The sequence below is a fragment of the Idiotropiscis lumnitzeri genome, chromosome 13, assembly GCF_059441095.1.
Source record: "Idiotropiscis lumnitzeri isolate Australia: NSW breed Sydney's pygmy pipehorse chromosome 13, RoL_Ilum_1.0, whole genome shotgun sequence".
In the NCBI taxonomy this organism is placed as follows: Eukaryota; Metazoa; Chordata; class Actinopteri; order Syngnathiformes; family Syngnathidae; genus Idiotropiscis; species Idiotropiscis lumnitzeri.
In genome coordinates, this window is record NC_142403.1 from 16,146,664 (window position 1) to 16,172,571 (window position 25,908).

The 25,908-nt window shown below is 42.5% G+C and overlaps 3 protein-coding genes across 4 annotated transcripts; 1 reads left to right on the forward strand and 2 right to left on the reverse strand.

The window, feature by feature from the left end:
• Positions 1–111: 111 nt before the first annotated feature.
• ppat (phosphoribosyl pyrophosphate amidotransferase) lies at positions 112–11,705 on the reverse strand. The gene is made up of 11 exons (XM_088313001.1): positions 11,551–11,705; positions 3,724–3,790; positions 3,433–3,639; positions 2,840–2,952; positions 2,623–2,768; positions 2,432–2,504; positions 2,201–2,352; positions 1,848–1,975; positions 1,559–1,780; positions 706–826; positions 112–639 (listed from the first exon to the last, which is right to left on the reverse strand). The coding sequence occupies exons 1-11, from the start codon at positions 11,676–11,678 to the stop codon at positions 467–469; spliced, it is 1,530 nt and encodes a 509-aa protein (XP_088169127.1). The 5' UTR covers positions 11,679–11,705; the 3' UTR covers positions 112–466.
• Positions 4,465–17,407, forward strand: paics (phosphoribosylaminoimidazole carboxylase, phosphoribosylaminoimidazole succinocarboxamide synthetase). The gene is made up of 15 exons (XM_088313003.1): positions 4,465–4,631; positions 6,025–6,459; positions 7,053–7,112; positions 7,181–7,732; positions 8,353–8,430; positions 8,700–8,830; positions 12,320–12,359; positions 12,443–12,640; positions 14,062–14,240; positions 14,370–14,549; positions 15,330–15,443; positions 15,517–15,600; positions 16,237–16,417; positions 16,863–17,021; positions 17,105–17,407. Exons 1-15 carry the CDS (start codon positions 4,577–4,579, stop codon positions 17,269–17,271), a joined length of 2,613 nt encoding a protein of 870 aa, XP_088169129.1. The 5' UTR covers positions 4,465–4,576; the 3' UTR covers positions 17,272–17,407.
• Positions 17,408–18,728: 1,321 nt separating this feature from the next.
• On the reverse strand, positions 18,729–24,568 carry LOC148324718 (GTP-binding protein REM 2-like). 2 transcript variants are annotated; one of them, XM_088314205.1, is made up of 6 exons: positions 24,468–24,568; positions 24,273–24,333; positions 22,926–23,247; positions 22,779–22,852; positions 21,464–21,641; positions 18,729–20,987 (listed from the first exon to the last, which is right to left on the reverse strand). In XM_088314205.1, the coding sequence occupies exons 2-6, from the start codon at positions 24,324–24,326 to the stop codon at positions 20,692–20,694; spliced, it is 924 nt and encodes a 307-aa protein (XP_088170331.1). In that variant the 5' UTR covers positions 24,327–24,333; positions 24,468–24,568; the 3' UTR covers positions 18,729–20,691. The 2 variants fall into 2 exon arrangements, with proteins under 2 accessions (XP_088170331.1, XP_088170332.1); XM_088314206.1 differs by having other exon boundaries at positions 24,434–24,487.
• Positions 24,569–25,908: the final 1,340 nt, after the last annotated feature.

A 25,908-nucleotide genomic window follows, 5' to 3' on the forward strand; every position in this document is an offset into this window, starting at 1 on the left:
ATTCAAACAGCTTCAATTTGCATTTTAGATAAAAATATTCAATATGTTGTAGTTTCACCATTTGTGTGTGTTTTAAATGTGAGTTCCATAAAAACGACAAAAGAAAATCTCTACCTTGGGACTTCTTCTCAGTGTTTATTTTATTGCATGTATTTTGTGTGAAAGAAGAAAAGAGCATATTAACGCAACATATTTCGGACCACCAGAACGTTGTACACAATCACTCGCTTTAGTACAAAACTCAAATGTTCTTATAAAAAGGAAAATCTTTGGTCGCGGTTTGAGCGCATATATATATAGATTTTTTTTTAAACATAATTATGATCATATAAAATTGGGCAAACTAAAGTGTTCTAATTGTATATTTACATCACAGATTAATCTACCACTAGAGTTCAGTAGAAACACTCGGCTTTTTTTTTTTTTAATGTCAGAAGGAGGGTGACATGTACCATGACTCGCCAGTTTACCACTCCAGTTCCACCGGGTATTTTCCAGTCAGACAAGCGGTACAGTGCCCCACGCTGCATCCTGACTTGTACGTGGAGTTGATCATTTTGTCACCCTGCAGGGAGGCGATTCCCTTCTGGACCGCCGTCACCAGCCCTTCCACTGTCAGGTACTGCACGCTGTCGGCACCTGAATTCAACACACAAGATAATAGTCAGCGGAAGTAAAACGCCAAGTAGGCCAATCGGCGCTTACCGATGTATCCGGCGATGTCCTGGAACTCCGGCTTGTTGGCGATGAGCTCCTCTTTCGTGGGAATGTTGATGCCCATGTAGCAGGGGTGCTTGATGGGAGGGGAGGCCACTCTGATGTGGACCTGTCGGGAGGAGGAGTGCGACGCAATCCACTGTTACCATCGTGGTCAAACTGATAAGTCCAGCTCAAAGGTTGAACTGAAATGCTTATTTCAGCCTTCGATTAGTGACTCCCATCCACTGTGCTGCAGCGTATTAGTGAGCTGCGAGAGGTCATGAGGTATGACAAGGTATGTAATTACTGCAATTAGGTAAGAGTGGTGTAAAAATAAAATGTCAGCATTGATAATGAGTGGAAATGGCTTTAATTCATTCTACCATCGTACAATGTGTTCCTGGTGCGTGCCTTGGCCACCAGGGGGCAGTACAATACAGTTTCATTATGGACTCTAAACTGCTTTTTGCAGAGGATAAAGAGTTTATGAATGAGAACCTTGATTTAATGTACTAATTGTGGGGAAAAGGGTCTTCCGTTAAAGCTGATTGTCCAGTTACATACAAGTATTTTTTTTTTTTCATGGCCTAAAAACACCTAATGCGGTACAAAATTGCTTCAAATTGTGCGGTTTTGAGTGGAGTGGAGAATCAGGACTAGTTTGGATCTGGGTCCATTACATCGAGGTTGCACTCTTTATATAGTCCTGCAGTTGTTTGTATACATGTGTGTTTTGCCCCAAAAAAAATCTATAAAGATGATCTTGTATTGCTAAGTAGTAAGGTGGTCAAAATTGACAACCTCAAACAGCCTTGATGCAATTTTAAGAACACTGGCTAGTAACGAGGAACGAACAAACCTCTGTGGCGCCCGCTTCCTTCAGTAGTTTAATAATGGGCGAGATGGTGTTGCCCCTGACGATGGAGTCATCGATCAGCACAACACGTTTGCCCGCAAAGTTGTCCGTCAGGGCGCCAAACTTTTTGGCGACGCCCAACTGCCTCAGGCGAGTGTTGGGCTGGATGAAAGTTCTCCCGACGTAGCGGTTCTTGCACAAAACTTCAATGTAGGGCAGGCCAGACTGGGGGGGAGAGCTTAGTTTAGCACCAAAGACGACAACTGACGACAAGATTTGGTTCCTGGCGGACCTGCTGGGCGTAACCCAGTGCAGCGGGGGTTGCTGACTCAGGTACGGTGCTGACCACGTCCGCGTCCGTCGGAGCCTCAATGGCCAACTGTCGGCCGCAACGCTGTCTGACGGTGTAGACCATCTGTCCTGTTGCATAAACAGTCCCTTAGTACATTCCATTTGCCGGGAGCTAACGAGGAGCGCTGTTGACGTCAATTGTCGCGAACTATGCTTTTTTTTTTTTTTTATGCTGAGAAACGTCTTGGCCAACTGTGGGTTGATGCTATTCGTTAGCCCGAATAGGTTAAAATGGCTTTCAATTGGTCAAAAGTGACCAATAATGTACAAAAGCAGCACAGTGTCCACACTAACCTTCAAAAATGGAGTCAGGTCTGGCAAAGTAAACATATTCAAATATGCAGAAGGCGGGGAGGTCCCCCTCGCGACGAGGCACCACGCTCAATGACTTAACTCCGTGTCGGGATATCTGGACAATCTCTCCCGGGAGGACCTCCCTGTAATACCTGAGTGTCAAAAGAGAGACGGGCCGGTCAGAAGAAGGAATATGTCCGAAGATTAAATCGGTTTTGACCAAAGACGTACTTGGCACCGATGGATTGGAAACTGCAGGACTCAGAGGACACGACCCAGCCCTCCGTGTCGGCCTCACCGCCACCTCACAAACCGATCAAGAGAATCATCAGAACACATTACACGGAGAAGCATTCGATTGTCTTCTCGTTAAGAAACAAATGACAGACGGGTTGCTCTCGCTCTGACTTGACGGCGACTACCTGAGTTGTGCAGTTTGGAGATGGGAACCACGCGTCCAATGCAGAGTGGTCTGTTCCCGTAAGGGTCCCGCACGGCGTAAATGACGTCTTTGAACATCACCAAGAGCGAATACGACGTCGGCGTCTCCGTCATCAGATTCTTAATCCTACAAAACGCGTGGGAGACAATTTAATCGCTGGCGGAATAAATGGCAAACAGTTAGACGAGGACACAAACCTGGCGACCCAGTTGGGAGCGTCCAGCTCCTCCTGGGGCGGAGTAAAGGCCAGCAGCTGTGTGATGAGCTCGCTGTCCGAGCTGGTGGACAGGCCTACGCCGTGACGCATTACCTGCACGGGCACGCAAACAACTCAGTGCAATGAAAAATGTTGGTTGGGAAGTAAAGAAAAAAACGACTAAAACAATTTATAGAAAATTTAGTGACGGTGTAATTTTTTTCCCCGCAAGTTGTTAATGTGAGATTTTTTTTTCTTACGAATATTTGCACCATATAAATTAGTATTCTTTAGTGTAGCATTCATAAAATGATGCTTACCCCCCCTCATAAGATAATTCATTCCTTTTAAAATATCCCCCTTGTTAAATTACTACTTTCCTATTGCAAATGTTACTTTTTCCAATGAAATTAGGACTGCTTTCTTTTGAATAAAATTTTTTTTTTTCATGAAAGTATATTTTTTCTCATGAAAAATATTAGTTGTCGCATTAAAATAGGACTTTCCTTTGAGAATTTTTACAAATAAATGAATAAATAAACTTTTTTTCCTCGGTTGCGACATCCCACCGGCGCTAATATTGACTGAAAATACCTTTTTCCGCAGAGCGTGCGCGTTGACCAGCTCTCCGTTGTGTGCCACCGCTATCTGTCCGTGCAGCGTGTCCACCACAAAGGGCTGGCAGTTCTGCAGCTCCGACATGCCAGTGGTGGAGTAGCGCGTGTGACAGATGCCGAGGTTGCCGTAACGCAGCTTGAGGAGCGCCTCGGGGGAGAAAGCGGAGCTGACCAAGCCCATCCCCTGAAAAGAAATCGCATGCAATCAATATGAGGAGGAGATAATGATTCACCTACTGATAAAGTTTGCGAGGGGATTTGTATTCACCTTGAGGGTTGTGTATGTCGGTGGACTGGCACCATCACTTGTGACAACCCCTGCACTTTCCTGACCCCTGTGGAGGCACAATCGCATGGCTCAATGGGAAAAAAAAAATTGCGATGCCACTACGGAAAGTTGGTAATTAGTGTAGCCTTGACACCAAAATTTAGAAGTCAATATTAGAACTGCATAAAGTAACTTGATAGATATATAAAGCTTGTAGCTTACTTGATGTGATTTCCAATGGTAACAATTAGAAAATGTATTTGTGCATTGACTCTTTGCAACATTTAACATGTATCAACCGATACAAGCGTCGCATTTCTGCCAAGCCTGCAGGCAAACAAGACAGGTTTCAGAGAGCGGGAAGGAGAATCTTAAAATGGGTTTTGGCAGGAGATGGAGATGGGGATGGGGAGGGGGGGGTTGCTGAGGAGCTTTTCCAGCGACAAGGAGTTGTTGCCTTGCTGCAGTTCCAGTCTATTTACCAAGCTGCTTCTCAGATTACATTTGGCCCCTCCCCCTTCTGCACATAGCTTAAGCCAGTGGTGAGGCCGCTTTCCGGCGTGGGGGCGTTGCTTTCGGGTTTAACCGCCTGGTTGCCTAGGGAACTGAGCAGCAGAGCCAGACGGGTCGAGGGGGTGGGGGTGGGGAAAGCGTTTCCACGTCAGCTCGATAAAGGCGGTTGAGGGAGGCGGATGAGCTGGCTCTGGTGTGGGGGGGGGGGGGGACGAGGCGGTGGCTCAGCACGAGGCTCAGAGCAGAGTCACATTTGAGCTGGTCTCGGAGCGTCTGAGGAGGCTCAGCGTCGAACGTGGCTGCGAGGAAAAGCGACAGGAGGCCTCGAGCAGACACGACAATGGAGGAGGTGGGGGCACATCAGAGAAGCGTCTACACCTCCTCAGCACCCGAAGGTAAAACTTTAGACCGAGGGGTGGGCAATTCCTTTTTCCAAAGAAGACTGGAACGCTTGTCGAGGGCCACACCAACACGCTAACTTCAATTATTGCGCCCAAAAATCAGTTCAAGTAATTATATAAAGCATTACATTTGATTGTTTTTTTTTTTATAAGCTGCTACTTGTGTCGCTATATGTTGCTGCAATTAAGAAAATACAAAATTGCGGTACATATTATGTTTATATTAAAGTCCCTTTAAAGTGAAAATATTTTGTAAATTTGTTTCATTAACAAAAAAAAAAAAAATCAGCAAGTATATAAAACGAGATTTCAAAATGTAATAAATAAATCAAGCCACGCTCTGGAAGGTTGTGGGCGTGTCATGTAAATGTGCTGAAACCACACCCCGCTCAGCTGTCAACATTCAATCAAAAAACACAATCTTTCTTATGCCTCCAAAGGCCGACAAGGTTCCACTTCCTGAACGATATCCCACTGGGTCGCCGCAGGGGCTTCCCATCGCGCGACAAGAAGCGCTAGCCACAAGCTAGCCTGCGTGCTAATCCGTGCTCTTATTGGTTGACGTACATGCGGTGGGTGTTGTGTCAGTGTCAGTTCGGGGAAAGTTAATGAAAGTATCGTCCAGCAGCCATAATACATTTAGGGACACATAAATCCATCGCTGATTAATATTTGCTATTGAGAGGTTCAATCCGCCTGCTGCCATGGATTAGAGAAATTAGAGAATAATTACTGTTGAGAGACTGCAATCATTCGATTTCTAAAAAACTAAATTAAACAATGGTTCTCAATGTTGACACGATTACAAGAATAGTTGGCGAGTCATTTGATAATCAATTAGTCGTCGATTTCTCAAGTAATAGCTTAGTTTTAACACCTCAAAAATGGTGAAAAACATTGTAGAGACATGCAAGACAAAATCTACCCACACACGTGAAAATCAAAAGAAAAGACCACAGAGCAGGGGTGTGGAAACTTTTTGATTGGCGGGCCACAATGAGTTCTAAAATTTGACCGAGGGGCCGGACCAGGAGCAGATGGACGGAGTGTTTTGCTAACCTCACCTCATCGGGGGAAAAAAAATACATTTAAATTTTAAATGAAAGTGAACAAAAGCATTACAACAAAATATCTGTGTTTGACACACCAGAGTATTTAGAAAATAAAACATTAACAAGGTTTATTCATTTAATTTTTTTCCAAGTTCGGCGGGCCGTATTAAAACGTTTAACGGGCCGCATGTGGCCCCCGGGCTGTAGTTTGCCCACGCCTGCCATAGAGTGTTACCTAACAAGACCTTGCTAAACTGTGCATTTTTGGATGAAACGTAGCTACCTCTCTATCGCGGATGTCCCCACTTAACGCCCTCACATATGTCCAAAAACAGGCGCTCCGGTTCACCAGGGGCTACTCGGCGTGGAAGAAGGCCGCCACTGGACGGATAACGAGGTGCGAGCGCTGCTGTGCATCTGGGCCGACCGGCGTGTCCGAGAGAGCCTCAAGAGCACGCTACACAACAAGTACATCTTCCAGGAGATATCCAGCGAGATGCAGCGCACCTTCGGCGTGGTGCGCAACTGGAAACAATGCCGCACCAAATACAAGAACCTCAAGTACGACTATAAGATGGCCAAGAGCACCCACGCGGAGCGCGGCGGACGCTGCAGTCCGGGGAAGTACATGAAGTTTTTTCACGAGGTGGAGGCCATCTTGCTGGACCGCGGCCTGGAAGAGGGCTCTCTGGGGATGAAGAGGAGGTTGTGCGACGGGGAGAAGACGCCAGTGGCTTCTGAAAGTGAGGTCGTCATCGAGATTGATAATTGTACGTATGCCATATTCTTCCGGGAAAACCAGCGTCATCCGAGGACTTAGCATGTAATGTGAGATGGCAGCGAATAGTGTTTCTATCTTTTTTTTTTAAATGAGTTAATTATTAAAACTCAAATATTCTGTCTGTAATTCATATTGTTACTGTTGTAAGTGTTAAGAATAGAAAGAAGTTATATTTCTCATTATGGATTTTTTAATTAATTAATCGGCGATCAATCGGTTATCAGTTTCATTCTGATCAATATCAAAATGAGCCTAAAAAAAACTTTTAAAAAAAAAGAAGAAAAAATAGCAAAAATATAAATTGTATTTTCACTCACTGACGCAGCACTTCATCACAAAATCAGGCTGAATATTTACCCTCGTCAATTAGTATGGTGGATTAATTGTGTTTTCAATTTCGCACTGCAGCACTTCATTACCTAAAATTGCACTTACGTAACACATGTGGAGGAAAGACTTTCATCTTCAAGCCACCAAATTCAATTACTGTTGCGGATCTGTGCATGTGGTGCATGCAGTAGGCACAGGAAACGCAAATCTGCTTTTGATTACACGTGACTATTAAGTGTTGTTCACCGTCAGACGACAACAGCGACCATTACGACATGGACGGCGACCCCGATTCCAAATGGAGAGGAACAGGTAAAACGCCCGACGATTGATGCCCTCACGATCCCTTTGTTAATTCCCTTCCGGTGTCAATTCAACAGCCGCGGAGCCGTCCGCCGCGGACCAGCTCCACGTGGTCACCATGTCGGACACGGGTCGGAACTGGAGCGACCAGGAGGTGCGAGCGCTCATTCAGGTGTGGTCTGACGAGCGGGTGAGGCGGCAGCTGGAGAGCTCCACGAGAAAGCGGGACGTCTTTACGCAGATCTCCAACCGTCTGATGCAGCAGGGCATCGAACGCGACTGGAAGCAATGCCACACCAAGTACAAGAACCTCAAGTACCTCTACCGCTCGCTCCAGAAGGGCAAGACGGACGACGGCGACCCCAAGCGCCTCATGAGGTATTACGGCGAAGTGGACGCCATTATGACTCGAAGGCCAAGGGGCTCGCGGGCGGAACGCCGCGCCGACTCGCGCCCAACTGACATGTTGGAGGGCAACGCTCATACAGTGAGTGAGGCGGAGGAAAGAAAGTGTCGCTCGGAGTCGGTTTCGCCGATGCGCCTCGCGCTCACGCCACAGGAAGAACAAGGGATGAAAACAGGAAGTGGTCATCACTTGGACCAGTGGCACCCACAGGACGTTTCATTAGGTACACCTTCATGGGTTTTTTTTTCACTTTAATTAGTTTATTGTTACTATTAAATGCACTTAATATTTTTCTTTTGCTAATTTACTTTTTTTAAAATTTTATTGAATTATTTTATCCTGACTAGTACATTTATTATTAAATTATTTTTATTGTGGTTTGGTCGGCACAGAACTGTAATGAACCTTTCTAACGACGTCTTATCTAATATTGCAAACTTGCCTGATGTTGCGACCATTCAGAAGCAAATCCAATGAAATTAATTCAATTTCATTTCATAACACGAATGCTGACTTCACTTTTGCAATCTCCTGTCACCGATTTACGACATTTTAAAAATAGATGCGAGGATTTAATCATTCGTGTGACTGAATGTCAAAAGAAGAATCTTTTTTCTACCCCCCACCCCCGCAGGAGTTTTAAATTTTTCACTGTTGGGGGTTAGCGATCCATCGCCATGCCGAATGTGTTTGCTGCATGCACCACATGGCCAAAAAGTAATCTGCTTACTGCTTGACAATGTTGACCCAGCCAAGGTTCTAATTTGTGGGTGGGGCAGAGATGCATTATGATAAATCGACAAATTATTTTTACTTGTCTTTTTTATGGCGTGTCCTTTGCAGGATCCTGTGAAAGCAGCCCGCCGCACGGTGACACTTTGTCGGATGGCCGAGGGATGAAGAGGAAGGCGGATGATGAAGGTTTGAAATGTGTCCGATGATTGCGTAATGACTTCACATGACAAACCACAAGCCTTTGTAATTCTCGACTCGCAGACTCCCTCTCTCCCCGAGTCCCATGATTGGGCTCTTAATGAAATTAGTACGGATAGTGGTACGTTTGTCACTGCGGACAAAAGGCCAGACTCATGATGCAACCACTTTTGCATTCACTAAAAAAAAAAAAGAAAAAAAAAAAACAGGGGGGGGGGGGGGGATTTCATGCTTTTGTCTCTTTTATTTCTCCACAGGCGCTTCCCTGACACCAGTGAAAAAAATTGCGGACAATGTGAACGTTAAAGAAGAGCAGATTCACGTTCCAATAATAGAAGTCCTTTCAGTCTGCTCGATGGCCGACCAGGATGCATCATCTGAGACGCAGGTAATTATTTCTAAAATAATGATGAAAAGTTCACTTAATCCGTGGAAGGTCACAGTTCTGGGCCAGTGCTCTGGGAAATGCGGAGTTTAAATTGGGCACGGTTACCACCACGTGTGGAATGCGTGTCACGTTACCGTGAGGGTGTCACCCGTATGTGACATTTAATTGGGTTAGTTTAGAGAAGGAGTGGGAACACGTTTCTCATTAGGGGCCATTTTGTAGACTTTGGCAAATGCTTCCTTTCAGGTTTTATTGTTTTTTTTTTAAGAATTGCACGGGCCGTCAGTTCCACACCCACTCCCAGTTTTAGGGAAACATTCCATCCATGCTCGTTAAGGCAAGTGTCCAACGGTTTTCACGTGGGTCAATAGTAGCAAGCAGTTTTCTATTTTTTTTTTTTTTTTTTAGTTTAACTTTAAAACAGGTCTGTTAATAAAAATATGTCTTTTTTTTTTAACTCGAATATGCACCGCAAATATTTTATATTGAAATGTATTTGTGATTGAATCGTAAAAAAGTGCAAAGGGACTTTCCAAACTGCCGTGTAGTTTTTAGTGTGATAGGTTATGTGACACATTTGCTCGATAACAGTCGTCAGAGTAGTAAATTAATTTGTAAGAAATGATTGGGTCAACATTTATTGGTTCGTGATATAAATTGAACATCCACTCTGTGCTCATTGAATGCTAGCATTGGCCAAAAATGACCACCCTGGAAGTAACCAATGGATTTGTATCTATATTCGAGTTCAAAATATATATATATATAAAAAAAAAATACTAATTGCCGCCCTTGGCAAATGCGAACATTTACAAGTGTCACAGTCCATGTTGGTGGCCGGCATTATGCTCGTTACTTTCTACAAGCAGGGAAAGAAAAGAGGAAATTCTTTCTCATGTCTCACTCGCTTTTATTCCGGCAAAAACTTCACTAGAATAGTGACAAAATGTCTTTTCATAGTGCCCCAATGAAGAAAAAGATCATTTGTCTGCAGTGGCAGATAGATAGCACGCTATCTAACATAGATTGTTCACTCCACTTTCTGCTCCATGTCAAGGTCACCTTAAGACAGATTGCTTTTGTTTTGTTATGAATGTGAAGCTGATGAGATTCCGCTGCTGGTGCACGAGCAGATATGTTTGAGCGTGAATACAAGGCCACTGGGGGTCATTCGATTCCAAAGAAAAAAATCTGAAAATTCTGATTTATTTCAATTATTGTTCTTTATAAAGAAATATAATGCATATAAACCTAATCATTATTGCCACGCATATTATTACCTAGACAGACGGATTATGTTTGTACAATTAACTGCCCAAAATTAGTTTTTCTACATTTTTTTTAAGAATGTGTTTTCCCGTTTTTCGTTTTTTTTTTTTGCTTTATGGGGATCTGATGCTGCTCCAAGCTTGAGGAGAGTGGTATGAGGCACCACCACCAAGAGATGGCACTGATGCGCTATTTTATATTTTTGATCAACCTTGTCTGTGGCTACGTAAAAACCTTATATTGTATGTACTAATATTGCAGTGTTGCAATATTACTAGTGTGAGTTGGCCATAAATGTGAAAAACGTACAACTGAGGTCTTAGAGCTGTGACACTGATTCTCCAGTTTCTGGGAGAAATGTTTCAATTTCATAAAACGTTCCTATGTTCTACTGCTGGATACTAAAGATTGGGAAAAAATAGTAGAATCAAACTTTCTTTCCTGGTGAAAGGAGTGTCGATTATTTCATTGGGTAGATTTGGTGTATATGCAGCATATAATTGTAAAACAGTGTTATTTGTATCTTGAAAGAGCTGTCGATGCTATAAAAAAAAAGCATACACTTTACTTTAACTCTTTACATTTTTTTTACACAAATATCTTTAGGACTGTATGTACATTCTGTTCTTTACACCAAAAAAGCCTTTTGGGATTGTGATCATTCCCATTGACAATAGTATTGGGGAAAAAAAAAAAATCGGATTTGACTTCTGCTTCAATTTATTGTTTTCCCTTTGCGTTACTTTAATTATTTGCTCCTCTCCGACTGTCCTAAAAGGAGAGATAATGTTACAGTGCTTTCAGTCACCATGCTATTCAGTAGCACGTTGGCTTTCAAATGATCACATAACGTACATAACTGTATTTCTGTTGCTAAAATACAGTCGGATTTTCAAACAAGTACTGTATGGTTTTACACACTTCTAGGTTGCTCAAATCGACAGAGTAAAACTTTTATTTTTAATTGTCAAATGTTTTGGGGTGCTGGGATTCATATGGGGGCTGCTTAAGGACCCCCCCTCCCCCCAAATGGACTAGAAACGCCTCTGCTTCAACTTCTATCATCCTTCATTCCAAATATATTTACTTCCGTTTGAGTAATTAACATTAATACATTTTACAGTATTCTTGCTTGAAATTTCAGTCTATCAACCAACCTCTGGATTTAATATTCATTATGTGAAGAATGTCAAACGAGTTTGGACATCACTGTCATAAGACGACTGGCTTCGGTCCTTGAACGCGTCTCGGCACAAACTTTTGCCACTTCCACGCTAGATAGCCGCTCGTTGACCATTTTGAAGCGCACGTTTACAAACGAGTGAACAAATAACACCGAAACGGTTCTTTTTTGGTTGTTGTGATGTTGTTGTCATTTCCTAGCCCTAAAAAAATCGCATGTGCCTCGAGTGACTTGAAAAGTGTCGCCAAGATGCTTCCTTTTACGTTACCTGTGCTGCAACGCCACGAGCCCCAGGGTGAGCACCTGAGCCACCTCCAGCTGCGTGGGCCACTCTCCGGCCGCCACACAACCGAACACTCCGCATTCCTCCCCGATACCGGACTCCTCGAACTCCATCTCGCCGCCGCCGCTGCCGCTGCTTCGAATGCTGGTCCAAAGTGGCCGAACGGGCAATCTGCGCATGCGCACAACTCTCAGCTCTTGTTTCCAGAACACGTGCCACAACAGGAGCGTGTTTTTTTACACGACACGGTCGATTAAAACGCACGAAAATGGCACTAAATCAGCTGGAGACGATAACACCACGTAGGGGTCAAACATTGTCTTTTAAAAAAGGCACAAGTTGGCAGTATTGTATCACGGGCGCCATTACTTAAACTTTGAAAGATTTAATGAAGTGCTGTGCGATAAGTTTGATAACAAATCACCTCGATCGAGTGAATCTATTGGGTTGAGCTGATTGACCGGCGGTTATGTCTCACTGTGTCAGTAAAAAAAGAAATTGTGAAAGTTTCGTAATGTAACCCAATAACTTTTTTTAGAGACAGAATAGAGTAGGGGCGTCTCCACCCACCGTGAGAGCAATACGCTCTTGTGATTGGTCTAAATGAGTGAGTGGAGAGCCTTGATTGGCTATGAGAGCACGTAAGAAACGCTCAACTTCCGTCTTCTGCCCTGCGCGCCTCCGACTTTCATTCTCGCTTGACAACTTTTTGAGTGGCTAACTGTTTTTTGTGTTTGTTTTATTTGTCGTGCAGTTTTGCGGCGCGTCGAAGAGAAACATGGCCTCAACACAGAGTACTGTACAATACTTTGGATTTTGCAAACTATTTTAAAAAATCGCACTGTTTCACAAAGCTTTTCTCTTGTCATCTTTTTAGAGCTGAGCATCGGCCAAAAGCTGAACGAAGGCAAGACCAAACAGATCTTCGAGATCGTGGATCAGCCCGGACTGGTTCTGGTGCAGTCCAAAGACCAGATCACCGCCGGGAATGCCGTGAGGAAAGACCAGATGGAGGGCAAAGCGGCAATCGCCAATAAAACCACGAGCTGCGTGTTTGAACTGTTGCAGCAAGCCGGTGAAAAAAGCCACAAAAACGACATGCATGCATGCGCACTTTGCTACGGGGACAAATGGTTAGGAAAAATAGCTGCCGAATTGGTAATTCGTCATCAAAATGAGTCAAATTTAACTTTAGACACGTAACCAGGCAGGACTCAAACATCAGTGCAGTAACTAAAGAAGGATAGATTTAATCAATTGCAATCATTACGTTCTGAAGACTCGTTTACATTATTTAATGCTATTAAAAAAAGAATCACTTTTTCCTTCTATTAATTTTTAAAATTAAATTTATTTCGTAAACTCCCAAATCAGATGCAGTCTTTTTGACTTATACTATTTATTTTATGTACTTTATTACATCACATATTTGTTAAATCCTAAAAAGATTCTAAACCCGCAGGGGGTTTTTTTTGGTATGCATTTTGATTTTTATTATATTGTACATATTTATTCTACTTTAAGTTAGTTTTGAAAATACCTTTTTTACATCTAAAATTTTATTTGAACACAATGACGCAAAACCTTTATTTTCTGACGGAGGTGATAATTTGCCGCTGTGTCAAACTGTTGCAGTATAGCGCCAACTACTGCAGAGGAGGACTTACTCCACTGTCATTTTTTTCCCCCCCTTAAGTATCGGTGGCTGGCATCGGCAGCCTCCATGAGTACCCTGTACCTCTTATTGGTACTCGCCCATCCTCATGTATAGTTAAACTTTATATATAAACATGTACTTTATAACTATAACGTCTACTTTTTTTTAAAGTCACATTTTTGCTCAAAATTAAACTTGTTGTTTTTAAGGTGCTTTTTTTTCAGGGATGATTTACATTTTCTTTGACATTTTTTTTTTCCTGAGTACATTTTGACTAAACTATGTAATGTAAGGAAAATACCACAATGAGTGTTAGACTTTCCAAATTTACCATAATTTAGTCGTATAATATTTTACAAATTACATTAAAACTACCTTGTCTTGACTATTCATGTAGGTGAATGTAGAGAGAGTCATACAATTGGGATTCTGAAATGTGAAGATTTATTTTTTTTTTTCATTTAAAATTTTGAGAATAATTTCTACCAAAAGACAAGTTTGCTTGCTTGCTTTAAACATTTGACCTTAATCTAATGTAAAATGTGATGTGCGCTATTAACATTTTACAGTGTTGAAAGCCCACACTAATGTTGTCATGTGCCATTGCATTATCCCGATTCTTGCGTGACTCGGCACGCTGCTTAAAATTGTCTAATTGTAACCCATCTACCAATCATGAGACTGTCAAATCTTGCACGTGAGCACCTTGTGACTTGTAATCAAGCAGAACGTAAGCGATGTCATCCCCCCTCATGACCGGTCATCTTTTTTTTTTTTTTTCTTGTTCCCCCACGCTCCCCCTCCATCCCCTGGCGCCGAATTTGTTCAATGTTTTGCAGGCATCAAGACGGCCTTTGTGAGGCAGCACTCGGACACGGCATTTGTGGCGGCCCATTGCGAGATGATTCCCATCGAATGGGTGTGTCGCAGGGTCGCCACCGGCTCTTTCCTGAAGAGGAACCCCGGTGTGAAAGAGGGCTACCGCTTCTCCCCGCTAAAGATGGAGATGTTCTTCAAAGTGAGTCCACGCTAAATTCAAAACAGTTCCCACCATACTTCTGTGACATAGTTTGGTTAAAGTACCCCAAGGTTCAAGAATCGAAGTGCATTATGAAAATCACTAAGCTGCCAAAATACACTTCTCCAGGATGACGCCAACAACGACCCGCAGTGGTCGGAGGAGCAGCTGCTGGAGGCCAAGTTCTCCCCGGCCGGCTTCGCCATCGGCCGCTGCGAGGTGGACATCATGAACCGCAGCACCGTGGCCATCTTTGAAATCCTCGAGAAGGCCTGGGCCACGCAGAACTGCACGCTGGTGGACATGAAGGTGTGTGTGTGTGTGTGTGCGCGCGCATATGTGCTGGTTGTGATTTCTTTTTTTTTTTTTTTGAAAGTCTTATTTTGGGGGAGATATGTTTATGTGATTTTATTTTGTGTGCATAGGATTTTTTTTTTTAATTAATCTTTTCGGTGAGTTTTTTTTTCAATGCATGTGTGATTTTTGTGTGTGCATGTGACATTTTTTTGCGTGTCAGATTTTTGTGTGGGTGGTATACTTGGGTGAGTGGGTGTGTGTGAGTCAAGGTAATTGTAGTTTGTGACACATTTTCCTTCATGAAATAAAAATAAATGCTTTTTAGTAAAACGGAGCCAACCAAAACTGCATCTTCCATTCATAAAACTAACTCATGTGAAAATGTCATTTCATTTTTTTTCATTTATCATACAAAAGCCTTCAGCTTTCATTTTAAAAATATTTTTTCTGAATTACACAATGCCACGTGACCTTTCTTTTTCTGGCCAACACAAATTCATATTAAAGAAGAATTAATAAAAAATTAAATACTAACCTAAAACAAAGAATTTTCAAAAAAGTAAAAAAAAAAGAATTTCTAAAAAAAAAAATTGACTGAAATTTAAGAAACAAGTCATAACAAAAAATGGAAAATCCAAAACTTATTATAACCCCGGTGTGAGCGAGTGATTGTTTATTTTTTTTATTTGTATGAGTGATGAATTTTTGATTCAGCGTGTGGGTGAATTGCTGCCCCCTGTTGGCGAAGCCTGTAATAAGTTTGAAACACTCCTTTTTTTTTTTTTCTCCCAGATCGAGTTTGGCGTGAACGTGAAGACTCAGGAGATTGTTCTGGCCGATGTGATCGACAACGACTCGTGGAGGCTGTGGCCCGCCGGAGACAGAAGCCAGCAGAAAGATAAGCAGGTCTGTCTTTTGTTTCTTCATCTGCAAGAACTGATTGACTTGAGTGAGCCACGGACTTTGCTCCGCCCTCCAGGTTTACAGAGACCTCAAAGAGGTGACCCCTGAGGCCATGCAAATGGTGAAGCGAAACTTTGAGTGGGTCTCCGAAAGGGTCAAGGTACGCCAAGCCTTTTTTTTTTTTTTTTTTTTTTAATCCTCGCTGATCAGAAGAAGCTTTTGATCTTTGAATCTGTTAATTATTTTTGCTAGGTTGCATTCCGAAAATTTTAACCACATCAAGCCAACTCTAAACTGAAAACTCCCAAGCAAAAATCAAGGGGGAAAAAAATGTTTAAACTTTTTATGCAAAGGCTGAATCTCCAAATTAAAAAAAATGAAAAATCTAGAACCCACCATAAAATATTTTTCTTATAGCATAGTTGCCTAATTCATTTTTAAACATATTCAGAAAAAAAACTATTTATTCATTTTTTTAGATTATACATGAATAAAATCTTAACAGCATAAGTGCCTAAGTCAGAAAAATGACTTTGTATTTGGCTGAGGGTTTTAATACAAATTATTTTAAAAATGCCAAGTATTTTTGTAGATTAATTTTAATGTAAAAATATGTAGCTTTCGATTAAAACAATTCAAAAGACTCCTATTAAAAACATGCTCTCCCTGTCTGAGTCCATTAGTTTGGCATCCACATGACTGACATCAAATGACATTTTTATTTTTTATTTTTGTGGGCTTAGTTTTGTTGACTAAATGAATGTCGCTAACTGTCCCTTATGCTGCACCTCCTTAGCTGTTGCTGGAGTCCCAAGCCAACGGCAGGGTGGTGGTCCTGATGGGCTCCACTTCAGACATGGCCCACTGCGAGAAGATCAAAAAGGCCTGCAGCTCTTACGGGATTCCTTGCGTGCTGCGCGTCACCTCTGCGCACAAAGGCCCAGACGAAACGCTGCGCATTAAAGCCGAATACGAAGGTTGGTCCCTCTTGAGCGCTGGGAAGTAATAAATGCTTTGGTTATTGGAGTTCGTGAGGAAATTGGTGAGATGGCGTCAGAGATTCTCCACGCTTCACTTTTTAGCCATGATTAATTTGGGCCGAACCAATTTTAATCTGCCAATATTAGCTCTTTTAAAATTGGCTAAAATATTTTTTTCCCTTTTAATACATTGCAACTTAAGATGAAAATAATAACATTTAAACCAAAAAAAAAAAACATACAATTTTTGCAGGTTTTATTTATTTCCTCTCGGTTGTAATATTGTACAACGGTCAAATTCTCTGCTGTAATTAAAATCCTTATGCATTAGGGGAACAAAAAAGTTATTTTATTTATTCATTAAATACATTTTTTAAATGAATTAATAATTAATTAAACAAGGAAGTGGCTGTTTGATGTCATATTTTTGTTGTTTTACCAGGAGACGGCGTTCCCACCGTGTTTGTGGCGGTGGCTGGCCGGAGCAACGGCCTCGGCCCCGTGATGTCAGGGAACACTGCTTATCCGGTCATCAATTGCCCGCCCATTACACCCGACTGGGGCTCCCAGGACGTGTGGTCCTCCCTTCGCATGCCGAGCGGTAAGTCTCGCTTTTGTTTTTGTAGTGTTGGTAAAGTAAAATTGACGATATCACTCATTCAAAGTCTTTCTCTATCGCTGCAGGTCTGGGCTGTTCCACCATCCTCTCCCCTGATGCGACCGCTCTGTTTGCGGCTCAGATCTTCGGTCTGACCAATCACCTGGTTTGGTGCAAGCTGAGGGCTTCCATGCTCAACACCTGGGTGGCCCTCAAGGTGGCCGACAAGAAGCTCCAGGCCTGCAGCCTCTAAGCTAATGTCTCATCATCATCATCATCATCATCATCATTTTCCTTCATCAGGCTTATTCAACTCTTCGGAGCAAGAAAATCTTTAACAAAATTAATGTCTCAATCATTCCAATAAAAATTATTTGTTAAACCTTGTAACAAAATGTCTCTGATCTTTTTATGAGTGTTTTTAAGTGCATGACAACTATATACATTTGAAGGGGAAGTCAAGTCAAACGTAATCTTTCCTATGATATGTTCAATGCGACCCAAGAGTCGAACCACGCTATTCTGATTAATATCTCGTTCATGAATGTGAGCTAAACCGAAAAATCCAGCCGTTTTTAGTCATCTTGGGGTGTGGCAATTTTGCCACTTGCTGTTGACTGAAATTTACATCAGCTCCGGGACCAACCAATCACAGTTTACCTGTTCTCTGGGTTTGGTCTTGTGACGTCACAGACACGTAATGGTGGACCAACGCTAATGCCGCCCCTCACCCGACTCTGATACTAACATTAATATATGAGGATCCTAGCATAATCTCACAGAAGTCCAGTCCAATGTAAGATGGCTCTCCTCTGGAAATAATTTTCTTTCTTTCTTTTTTTTTTTTTAATTGCTTTTTATTTTTCATTGTGCCTTTGTCGTGAAGATATTTTGACGATATACATGGATATGTACGTATATAATTGTATTTTTAGCATTTTTTTTTATTTACTGAAGTTTTTAATTCATTCATATTTTCCTGAATGTATTTACACAATGAGCTGCATGAATTCGCGTATTCTATTGGTTTTCAGTTGCAGGACACCATATTGACCACTAGAGGGAGCCCGTTGTCAACGTTATCGAGCCCCAATCAGTCGCTTCCAGTGCTCCAGTGGTTTACAGAGAACGGAATGAATCAGAACCTCATGACACTATATATATATATATATATATATATATATATAATCTCGCATTCCAAAATATCACTGCTCTGCAATCATTTGCTGACAACAAACAATGGGTTAAATGACCTGTGATGTTCCAAAAACCTGGTGCACGTGTGGGTGGAAGAGGTGGGAGGATAGTGGCTGAACGCCAAGAAGAAGAAGAAGAAAAAGAAAGAGGAGGAGGAGGAAGAAGCTGCTGGCTGAAATGGCAAATGCATAACAGCAGCAGAGGAGGAAAGAGTGGCGTGACGTCATCACCACAACGTATGTTATGATGGCTTCGCGTCTCCTTGACGACCGTAACGTGGCAACAATGCCTCCGTGTACGACGAGGCACAGTTTCCCTCATCTTCATTTTATCTTTGCTTACTATTCAGTGGTTCCCCGCTTGCCCACCATCGCCATGGATACCACAATGAGAGTAAATGAATCATCAGCGTGGTATCCCTCCTCGCTAACAACTTGCGAGTTTGCAGTCAACAGCATTGCTGCACTGCCTCCTTGTTGTAACTGAGATGAACGAGGCACACTATTGTTAGTCTTAAAAAAAAGCATAGCTTTTTATTCGCATTTAAATATCACTGCGGCAGCTCTTTTCCACAAAATTATGATGTTTTTGTCCTTTTTTGTACAAAATATGAATGGATGAATACAACAGACATAACATTACGCTTCCGTTTAGCACACGGGTGTCAAACTTAAAGGGGAAGTCAACCCCAAAAGTTTTCTTTACAATAATATGTTCTGACTAAAGATTAATATTGTGTTTGAGGTAATTAAGCAGAAAAATCCACTCATTTTTGTCCATCTCTGCAGGCGGCCATTTTGCCACTTGCTGTTGACTGAAAATGACATCATAGTTGCTCAATGCTCAAGTAGCAGGCAATCATGGATCATCTTCAGAAAACAGGTGAGCCATGATTGGTCGTTCCCTGAGCAACTGTGATGTCATTTAAAGTTGACAGAGAGTGACAAAATGGCCGTCACTGAGATGGCTAAAAACGGGTGGATTTTGTTGCTTAACTCATGTTCCACGAACGTAATATTAATCAGGATGCCATGTTTAGACTAGCGGCGATGCACACAACATATTATCGCAAAGAATTTTTTTGGGGTTGACGTCCCCTTTAAGGCCCTCTGAGTGATTTTAAGGTTTGCCCTCATTTTAACCTTGACTTCTTATCAAAACTAACCAAGCAACTCCTGGGGCAGTTAAGTTATGTAATATGAAGAGGTGATTATTAGGATTCACACAACATATTACGGTACGGGTGGTTGGTCAGGGCCAGCGAGGCCTTTTCTGCTGAACACAAATCAGAAGCACTGACCTAGATTCGCAACCTCAATTCTAAGTTTTCCCCAACAACCTATTCTCTTGGTTTCATAGCTTCACAATCTGTTCCAGGCTAATCAAATGGAGCTAAAGCAATAACAAATGCTATTAATTAGCGTTTTTTTTCTTTTTTAGCATCATGATTCACACTGCTCAAGCTGTTACTGTTGCCCTCGTGTGTGTCGTTTAAGAACTCTTGATGTTGCAGTTTTCGAAAAAGATTTTAGCTGTTGCTCTTTGTTTCCAAATGGTCGTGCATTCATTCCTATTTACACAAAGCATATGCATTTTTTTTTTGCATTTTGTTCCATTAAAAATGTGAACCAAACCGTGGCCTAAAAACCAAGGTACCAACTGCTGATTTATGGCGGACTGATCCACTCCTTGCAGTGCATCTACAGTGGATAAACAAGTCTACACCCCCCCGACAAATGCCAGGTTTTAGATATAACAAATTAGATCAAGATAAATCATTTCAAAACCTTTTCCACAGCTGAAGTGTATTTGGGGTTAATTAGAGGCACTTTAAATAGTGGCAGTCGTGTGCATGCGCCCATTTAATGCGAGTTTGCATGCAACGCAGCCAATTATAAGAGGGTGTGCACACTTTTGCAACCAATTTTTTCTCAGTTTATTTTTCTCCCTTCTTCTAGCAGAAGTTCTTTTCACTTTACTTCAATTTAAAAAAATGACTTGTACAAATAGATCTCAATAATGATGATTTTTTTTTTTATAACACAAAAACAGTATTTGAGCAGGGGTGTGTAGACTTTTAAAGCCATTTTGTGTGTCTTATACCCAACATTAAATCAATGGGGGTGGCATGTCATGGCAGGCCAATTAGGTTAATTCTGAAAACAGCCACATCCCCAGTTGTCAGAAGGTGTGCACACTTATGCAAACACATGATCTCACTTATATTTACCTCCCTGCTCTTAAAAGAATTTTCAGTGGACGTGTACAGCTTATATATCACAAACAAATGATTTAAAATGATTTCTCAAAGTCAAACCTTTTGATATCACAAACCTGGTTTTTGAAAAGGGGTGTGTAGACTTATCATATCGCCTCCATGTGGTTTCACCGTGATAAGCTGCGCCTTGGGCCAACAATAACTCCGTGTCCGGTGACAAGAACAAGTTTGACCCTCCGATTTCGACATCATTCTTCGTCACAGAGCCCCCAGGTCATGGCAGGAGCGCGACTTCTGCCGCAGGAAGCGGCCAGTGTCCCCTCGCTCGCGCTGGTACCGAGGAACCAGGCTGGACAAGAAGCGCTTGGCGCGTGAGGTGATGCTCTCCCGTTGGCCCCCGGCGCTCATATCTTCCGGGCTGGTGCCCGGGGGCCACGGGGGCTGGCCTCGTGCTAGCCGCACGACGCTTTCCAGGAGCTCCGGGGTGCGATGGTCGAGAGAGGCCGAAATCTCCAGATAGAGGCAGTTGAAGAGGGCGGCACTGGACATGGCCTCTGAGGGGGGGGGGGGACGCACAAGGAGGACTTTTTCAAGATACGATCAAGGTTATTAAAATGAATAAAAATAAATGAAATAAAGATTTGGTTTGCAGTTCTGCCCACAACTTCATATTTTTTTTATACAATTAAGGACTCTATTTTGGTCTTACTCGAATTTATATTGGTTGTAATTCCAGCATTGACCAATAGATGGTGCTCTTTGTATGCGCGTCATGATGAACGTGATTACGCCCCTCACAAGTTAGTCATAAGAGCCTCCTTTCACGCCCGAAGATGGCAAAGCAGCACTTTTTCAATTAGACAGTGCTATGGCCTTACCAAATGAAGCTCCTCCCCTTCACTTCAACATAGTTCCTTGGCACCAAGCTGGTTCCAAAGCACTACTTTTATATTAGACAGGCCTTTGACTTAAACATCAAACAACAACAAACTACAAATACGCGAGCGACCATTGTACTTATTGGTCTGACCTTGTGTGGTGACTTCTCGGGAGCGAACCAGGTCGCTTTTGTTGCCCACCAGGATGATGGGGGTCTGCGGCTGGGTCTCTCGCAGGAGGAGGCGAAGCTGCGCCGTGCGGTGGAAACTGCGCCGGTCGGTCACCGAGAACACCAACACGCACACTTCGCAGCGTAACGCCGACAGGTCCTGGCAACACACACACACACACACACACACATACACACTGTGGAATAAATCCCACAATCAAAACACGACACGCTATGATTCGTGTTGTTTGTGCTGCACTCCCACTGGAATTCGCCACCTTCAGTCATTTCGCACATCTGTGGGCAGCCCGCAGACACGCACACACCTGAGTCGAACACGCAAAACAAATGGATAATGAGCACACGGGGTGGTCACGATGTGGCCATTGTTTTGATCCCAGGAGAAATGCAACAAACGGAGCGTTTGCATGTCCTCGCAATTATGTTTTTTCCTCCCTTGCTTGCAATGCATAATTGTGGTCTTGTTGTTTGTGACTCCCACTAATGGCCGTTGACGCAAATATATTTTTTTCTTGCACGTCAGGTTTTTGAGATATTTTCTTTTTTTTTTTGTTTGGTTTTATGTTTGATCTATGAAAGCTTGCGCAATACCGACTTTATCATGGATTGTAATTTATAGCTGTGATGTTCCAGAAAACAAAATTCTACCTTTTGCTGAACCTAACCCTTAATTCACCTTTATTACAAAATTATTATAGGACAGCCAGTATTGTATTATTGTTGTTATTTGGAATAAATATAAATATAAATATAAATATAAATATAAATATAAATATAAATATAAATATAAATATAAATATAAATATAAATAATATTATTTATTAAAGTTTAGATTTTGTTTTAGTTTGAATATTCAGATATTTATTTCTATTATTTATACAGTACTTGTAAAAAATATATATAATGTTTTACTGTAAATATTAGAATTTTTTATTTATTTTGAAAAAGAGATATAATAAACATGAATTATTCTTAAATTTAGATTTAGACATTCTTTAAAAAGTACAAAAATATATGTAAAAAAAATACATAAATATTGTTTAACTCATTGACTGCCAGCCTAGGTAAAATGAATGCACTTTTTGGCTTCAATACCCGTCAATGGCAGTGAATGAGTACAGAATTTTTTTTTCTAATGTGGAATTTTTTTTTCAAATACAGGAATAGACTCAAACAAAACAATTACAGTTTCCTAATCAAATTATATGCATTGAGCATCTGTATTAATGACAAAAGAATATGATGGAGAAAAAAAGTGCGGACATGTTTGTCTCACCTGTCTCCAGTTGTCATAGATGATAATAGTGCTCTCCTCGTCGTCTACGGTGACGGCGCTCAGGTGACCCTCCCCTGAGGACAACGAGCGCACAGGTTAACCCTGAGAAGCGCGACGGGCCGCCCTCGAACATGCAAAACAAACAACCGTCAGAATCCACCGACGTCGTCCTGTCTACATCCCCCGCCAGGGCGAAGGCCAGCGACGACTTCCCCACGCCGTTCTGCCCGAGCAGGGCTATCCTCAGAGGGCCGTCGGGCCTGCCCTCCGCCTCCTCCGTCGCCGCCGGTGGCGCCAGGTCAGCCGGGGCCAAGGTGAAGCGAATGGGCGGTGAGGCGGTGGCGGCGGCGTCCGAGGACCAGTCGCAGTCATCGTGCACGGCCTCTTCCCGCCTGAGCTGGTGCTTGATGGGCAGCGGGGTGCTGCCACGCCGGGCGGTGGGCGTGCTGGACAGGGTCATGGGGTCACACTGGAAGAATTGTTGGAAGTTTGACAGGGAACCATTTTTGGTAACCTAAGTGGGCGTTCAAAGCGTACACGCCGACTCTATGAGGCTGTGCAAAGTGCATTTTATGCGAGAAAACGGTAGCCGCCTAGTAAAAGGAAAACATATTTTTGAATAATCAAGAATACTCTTTTTTTTCATGTTGAACAAAAAAAGAATTTGGGGTGGCAGTGAGCTGCACAAAAAAAAAAGCCATTTGGCAGATAATGAACACTTCTTCTAATAAAAGAGGTTTATTAACCCCCACTGAAGTTTCTGTTCAACTAAACACAACATCAAGAGAATTAAACGTGTATAGAAAAATAATAAACGTGCAATGGATAAGACAAAACATTTGCACAGTGTAACTGTACGCAGATGCCTCTGTGTTTACAGGAATTTTTTTTTGCCAGACTAACAAACACAGTATAGATCACTAATCATGCCGTGTTCATTCTAAAACAGTCGTCACTTTCTCTAGGTGGAAAAAAGAGCAGGGTTGAAGAGGATTTCACATTTAATAATCTTTAGCAAAATCTCGACTGAGTTTGAAATACTTCCTGGTTTCACTGTTTTTTTTTTCAAATTTAGCGTCAAAGGGAAAATGTGTCTCCATCTATTGGCCAACAGTGGAATTGCACCCAAAAAAACGGAGGCAGAGAAATATATAGTTGTCTGCATATTTACAGAATATTCTCTCCATTTTTTTCTACTCATTTTTTTTCATATATATATATATATATATATATATATATATTTGGTGGGAAAATACTTACAATGAGAGGCAATTATACTAAAATTTTTGCAATACCCTTTTTACTGCATACGAAAATTTCCCAAGAACTATGTCATACAGTTGTAGAATTTTCCATATTAAAATATAAAAAGACACAAAACCTAATTTGCAGGTGTCTCTTAACCTCTTAATGCTTAGACACACAAACACACGCGCGCGCACACGCACACACACGAGCAGCAACTAATGTACTTATTGCGGATCGCTCTTGTACCTTGAGGTTGTCCTCCTCGGTCTTGAGTCCGTCTTGGGGCACATCTGTCGGCATCTGCAAGCTGAGACACGGCGCGAGATGAGGACTCGGTGGGGAAAAGACACAATTCAACAGCCCCGCCCACCACCCTTAAATCCCAACACACACCCTTACCCACTCACCCACGCACTCACTGAGCACCTGAGCCCTCCTCACCTGTCACGCGGCTCTTTGCAACTACAAAGTAAAACAAGACGATGGGATCTCGCTCTCTCTCGCTCTCTCTCTCTTTCTCTCCCTCTCTCTCTCTCCCTCTCTCTCGCTCTCTCTCTCTCACTCTCTCTCGCTCGCTCGCTCGCTCTCTCTCCTTTACCGAGTTGACCTTTCCTGTGTCAGTGTGGGAGCGTACCGCTAGAGGGCAGCAAATCACAACATGTCCATGATGAGCGCTTCTCCAGCGCTCAAACACAATTCACCATGTCGACATGTGACATTTTTTTTCCGACACCAGTTGAAACATTTCATAAAAAGAAGTGCCAATATAATAGTGTCTTGCCGACATACATGAAGAAGAGTTTCACAACTTCAGTAAGCAGTAACAGTAAGCTGTAATATTTGTAGTGTTTTTGCTTTTTTTGTTTTGTTTTTGGTTGTTTTAAATACACAAAGTGTGATTTTCTATTATTTGCACTGCTTCTCCTCGCTAGAGTGGCAGGCTGTGCTGGGCCGTGCGGTGGGGTACACACTGAACTGGTCACCAGCCAATTGCAGACGCTCACTTCTCTCGGTTTTATGTTTACTTTGAAAATAAACTTCAACTGGAAGTGGCATTAAACAGCTCGAAGCTATTGAAAATGGTGTGAAAATAGGAGCGTTTAAAGAACAAAAGTGTTGAACAAAATATTTGCTAATATTCGATGAAATCGTAGCAGTGAAAGCAAAGTATTGATCTGACTCCACTGCTATGCATCAATATCAACATTGGTATCGATATTATCGAGACATGGATCAATCGACACTATATTACGATCGGCTATGTGGACGTAGACCCTATAGTCAGAATGCAATGCGTAGTTGTGTGAATCACACACGCACACACGCACACACACACACACACACACACACACATATAAAAGGCACAATAGAGTCCGGCAGTGGGCTGCCAGGACGCTATTATGGGGCCTAATCCCGCGCCTATTCTGCGGGCCAGAGAGAGAGCCAGAGACACACAGAGAGAAGGGAGGTGGCGTTGAAGATGAGGTCATCCCAAACAGCACACAGCCAGGGGTCACTGCAACCCCCCCCCCCCCCCCCCCCATGGATAACGGGATGGAGGGATGGATGGAAAGAATAGGGTGAGAGGTACGCGTGCAGATCGCTGAATGGAAAGCTACAAAATGACGCCGGGGCCAGCCACAGTGGTGGTGAAAATGCAGGCGGCGCCCCGCCAGATGCCGTCCGTTTACTTTCCAATGGCAATTTTATATTTAATACAGAGTAGTGAGTTGATTGAGATTTCGACGTGTACAGTAACCCGCTACATTTTTTTGCAGTTTGCTATTCAGAGTGTTGGAGTGATGTGCATGATGAAGAGACAAGCTTTGTATGTAGAGGTGGAGCTAGGTTTAGTCCGGGCTGTTAGCGGAAGTTACAGGGA

What these genes read in the sequence shown, in the direction of transcription:
- paics (XM_088313003.1), top strand. Translation starts at nt 4,577, where the DNA reads ATGGAGGAGGTGGGGGCACATCAGAGAAGCGTCTACACCTCCTCAGCA. An exon ending in CCCACAGGACGTTTCATTAG is followed by an intron (nt 7,733 to 8,352) that starts GTACACCTTCAT and finishes TGTCCTTTGCAG; the next exon opens with GATCCTGTGAAAGCAGCCCG. An exon ending in GGGTCTCCGAAAGGGTCAAG is followed by an intron (nt 15,601 to 16,236) that starts GTACGCCAAGCC and finishes GCACCTCCTTAG; the next exon opens with CTGTTGCTGGAGTCCCAAGC.
- ppat (XM_088313001.1), bottom strand. Translation starts at nt 11,678, where the DNA reads ATGGAGTTCGAGGAGTCCGGTATCGGGGAGGAATGCGGAGTGTTCGGT. An exon ending in CTCCAAACTGCACAACTCAG is followed by an intron (nt 2,505 to 2,622) that starts GTAGTCGCCGTC and finishes TCGGTTTGTGAG; the next exon opens with GTGGCGGTGAGGCCGACACG. An exon ending in AGGAAGCGGGCGCCACAGAG is followed by an intron (nt 827 to 1,558) that starts GTTTGTTCGTTC and finishes TCCTCCCGACAG; the next exon opens with GTCCACATCAGAGTGGCCTC.
- LOC148324718 (XM_088314205.1), bottom strand. Translation starts at nt 24,326, where the DNA reads ATGCCGACAGATGTGCCCCAAGACGGACTCAAGACCGAGGAGGACAAC. An exon ending in GACGTCGGTGGATTCTGACG is followed by an intron (nt 22,853 to 22,925) that starts GTTGTTTGTTTT and finishes CGTTGTCCTCAG; the next exon opens with GGGAGGGTCACCTGAGCGCC. An exon ending in TCTATGACAACTGGAGACAG is followed by an intron (nt 21,642 to 22,778) that starts GTGAGACAAACA and finishes GTGTGTTGCCAG; the next exon opens with GACCTGTCGGCGTTACGCTG.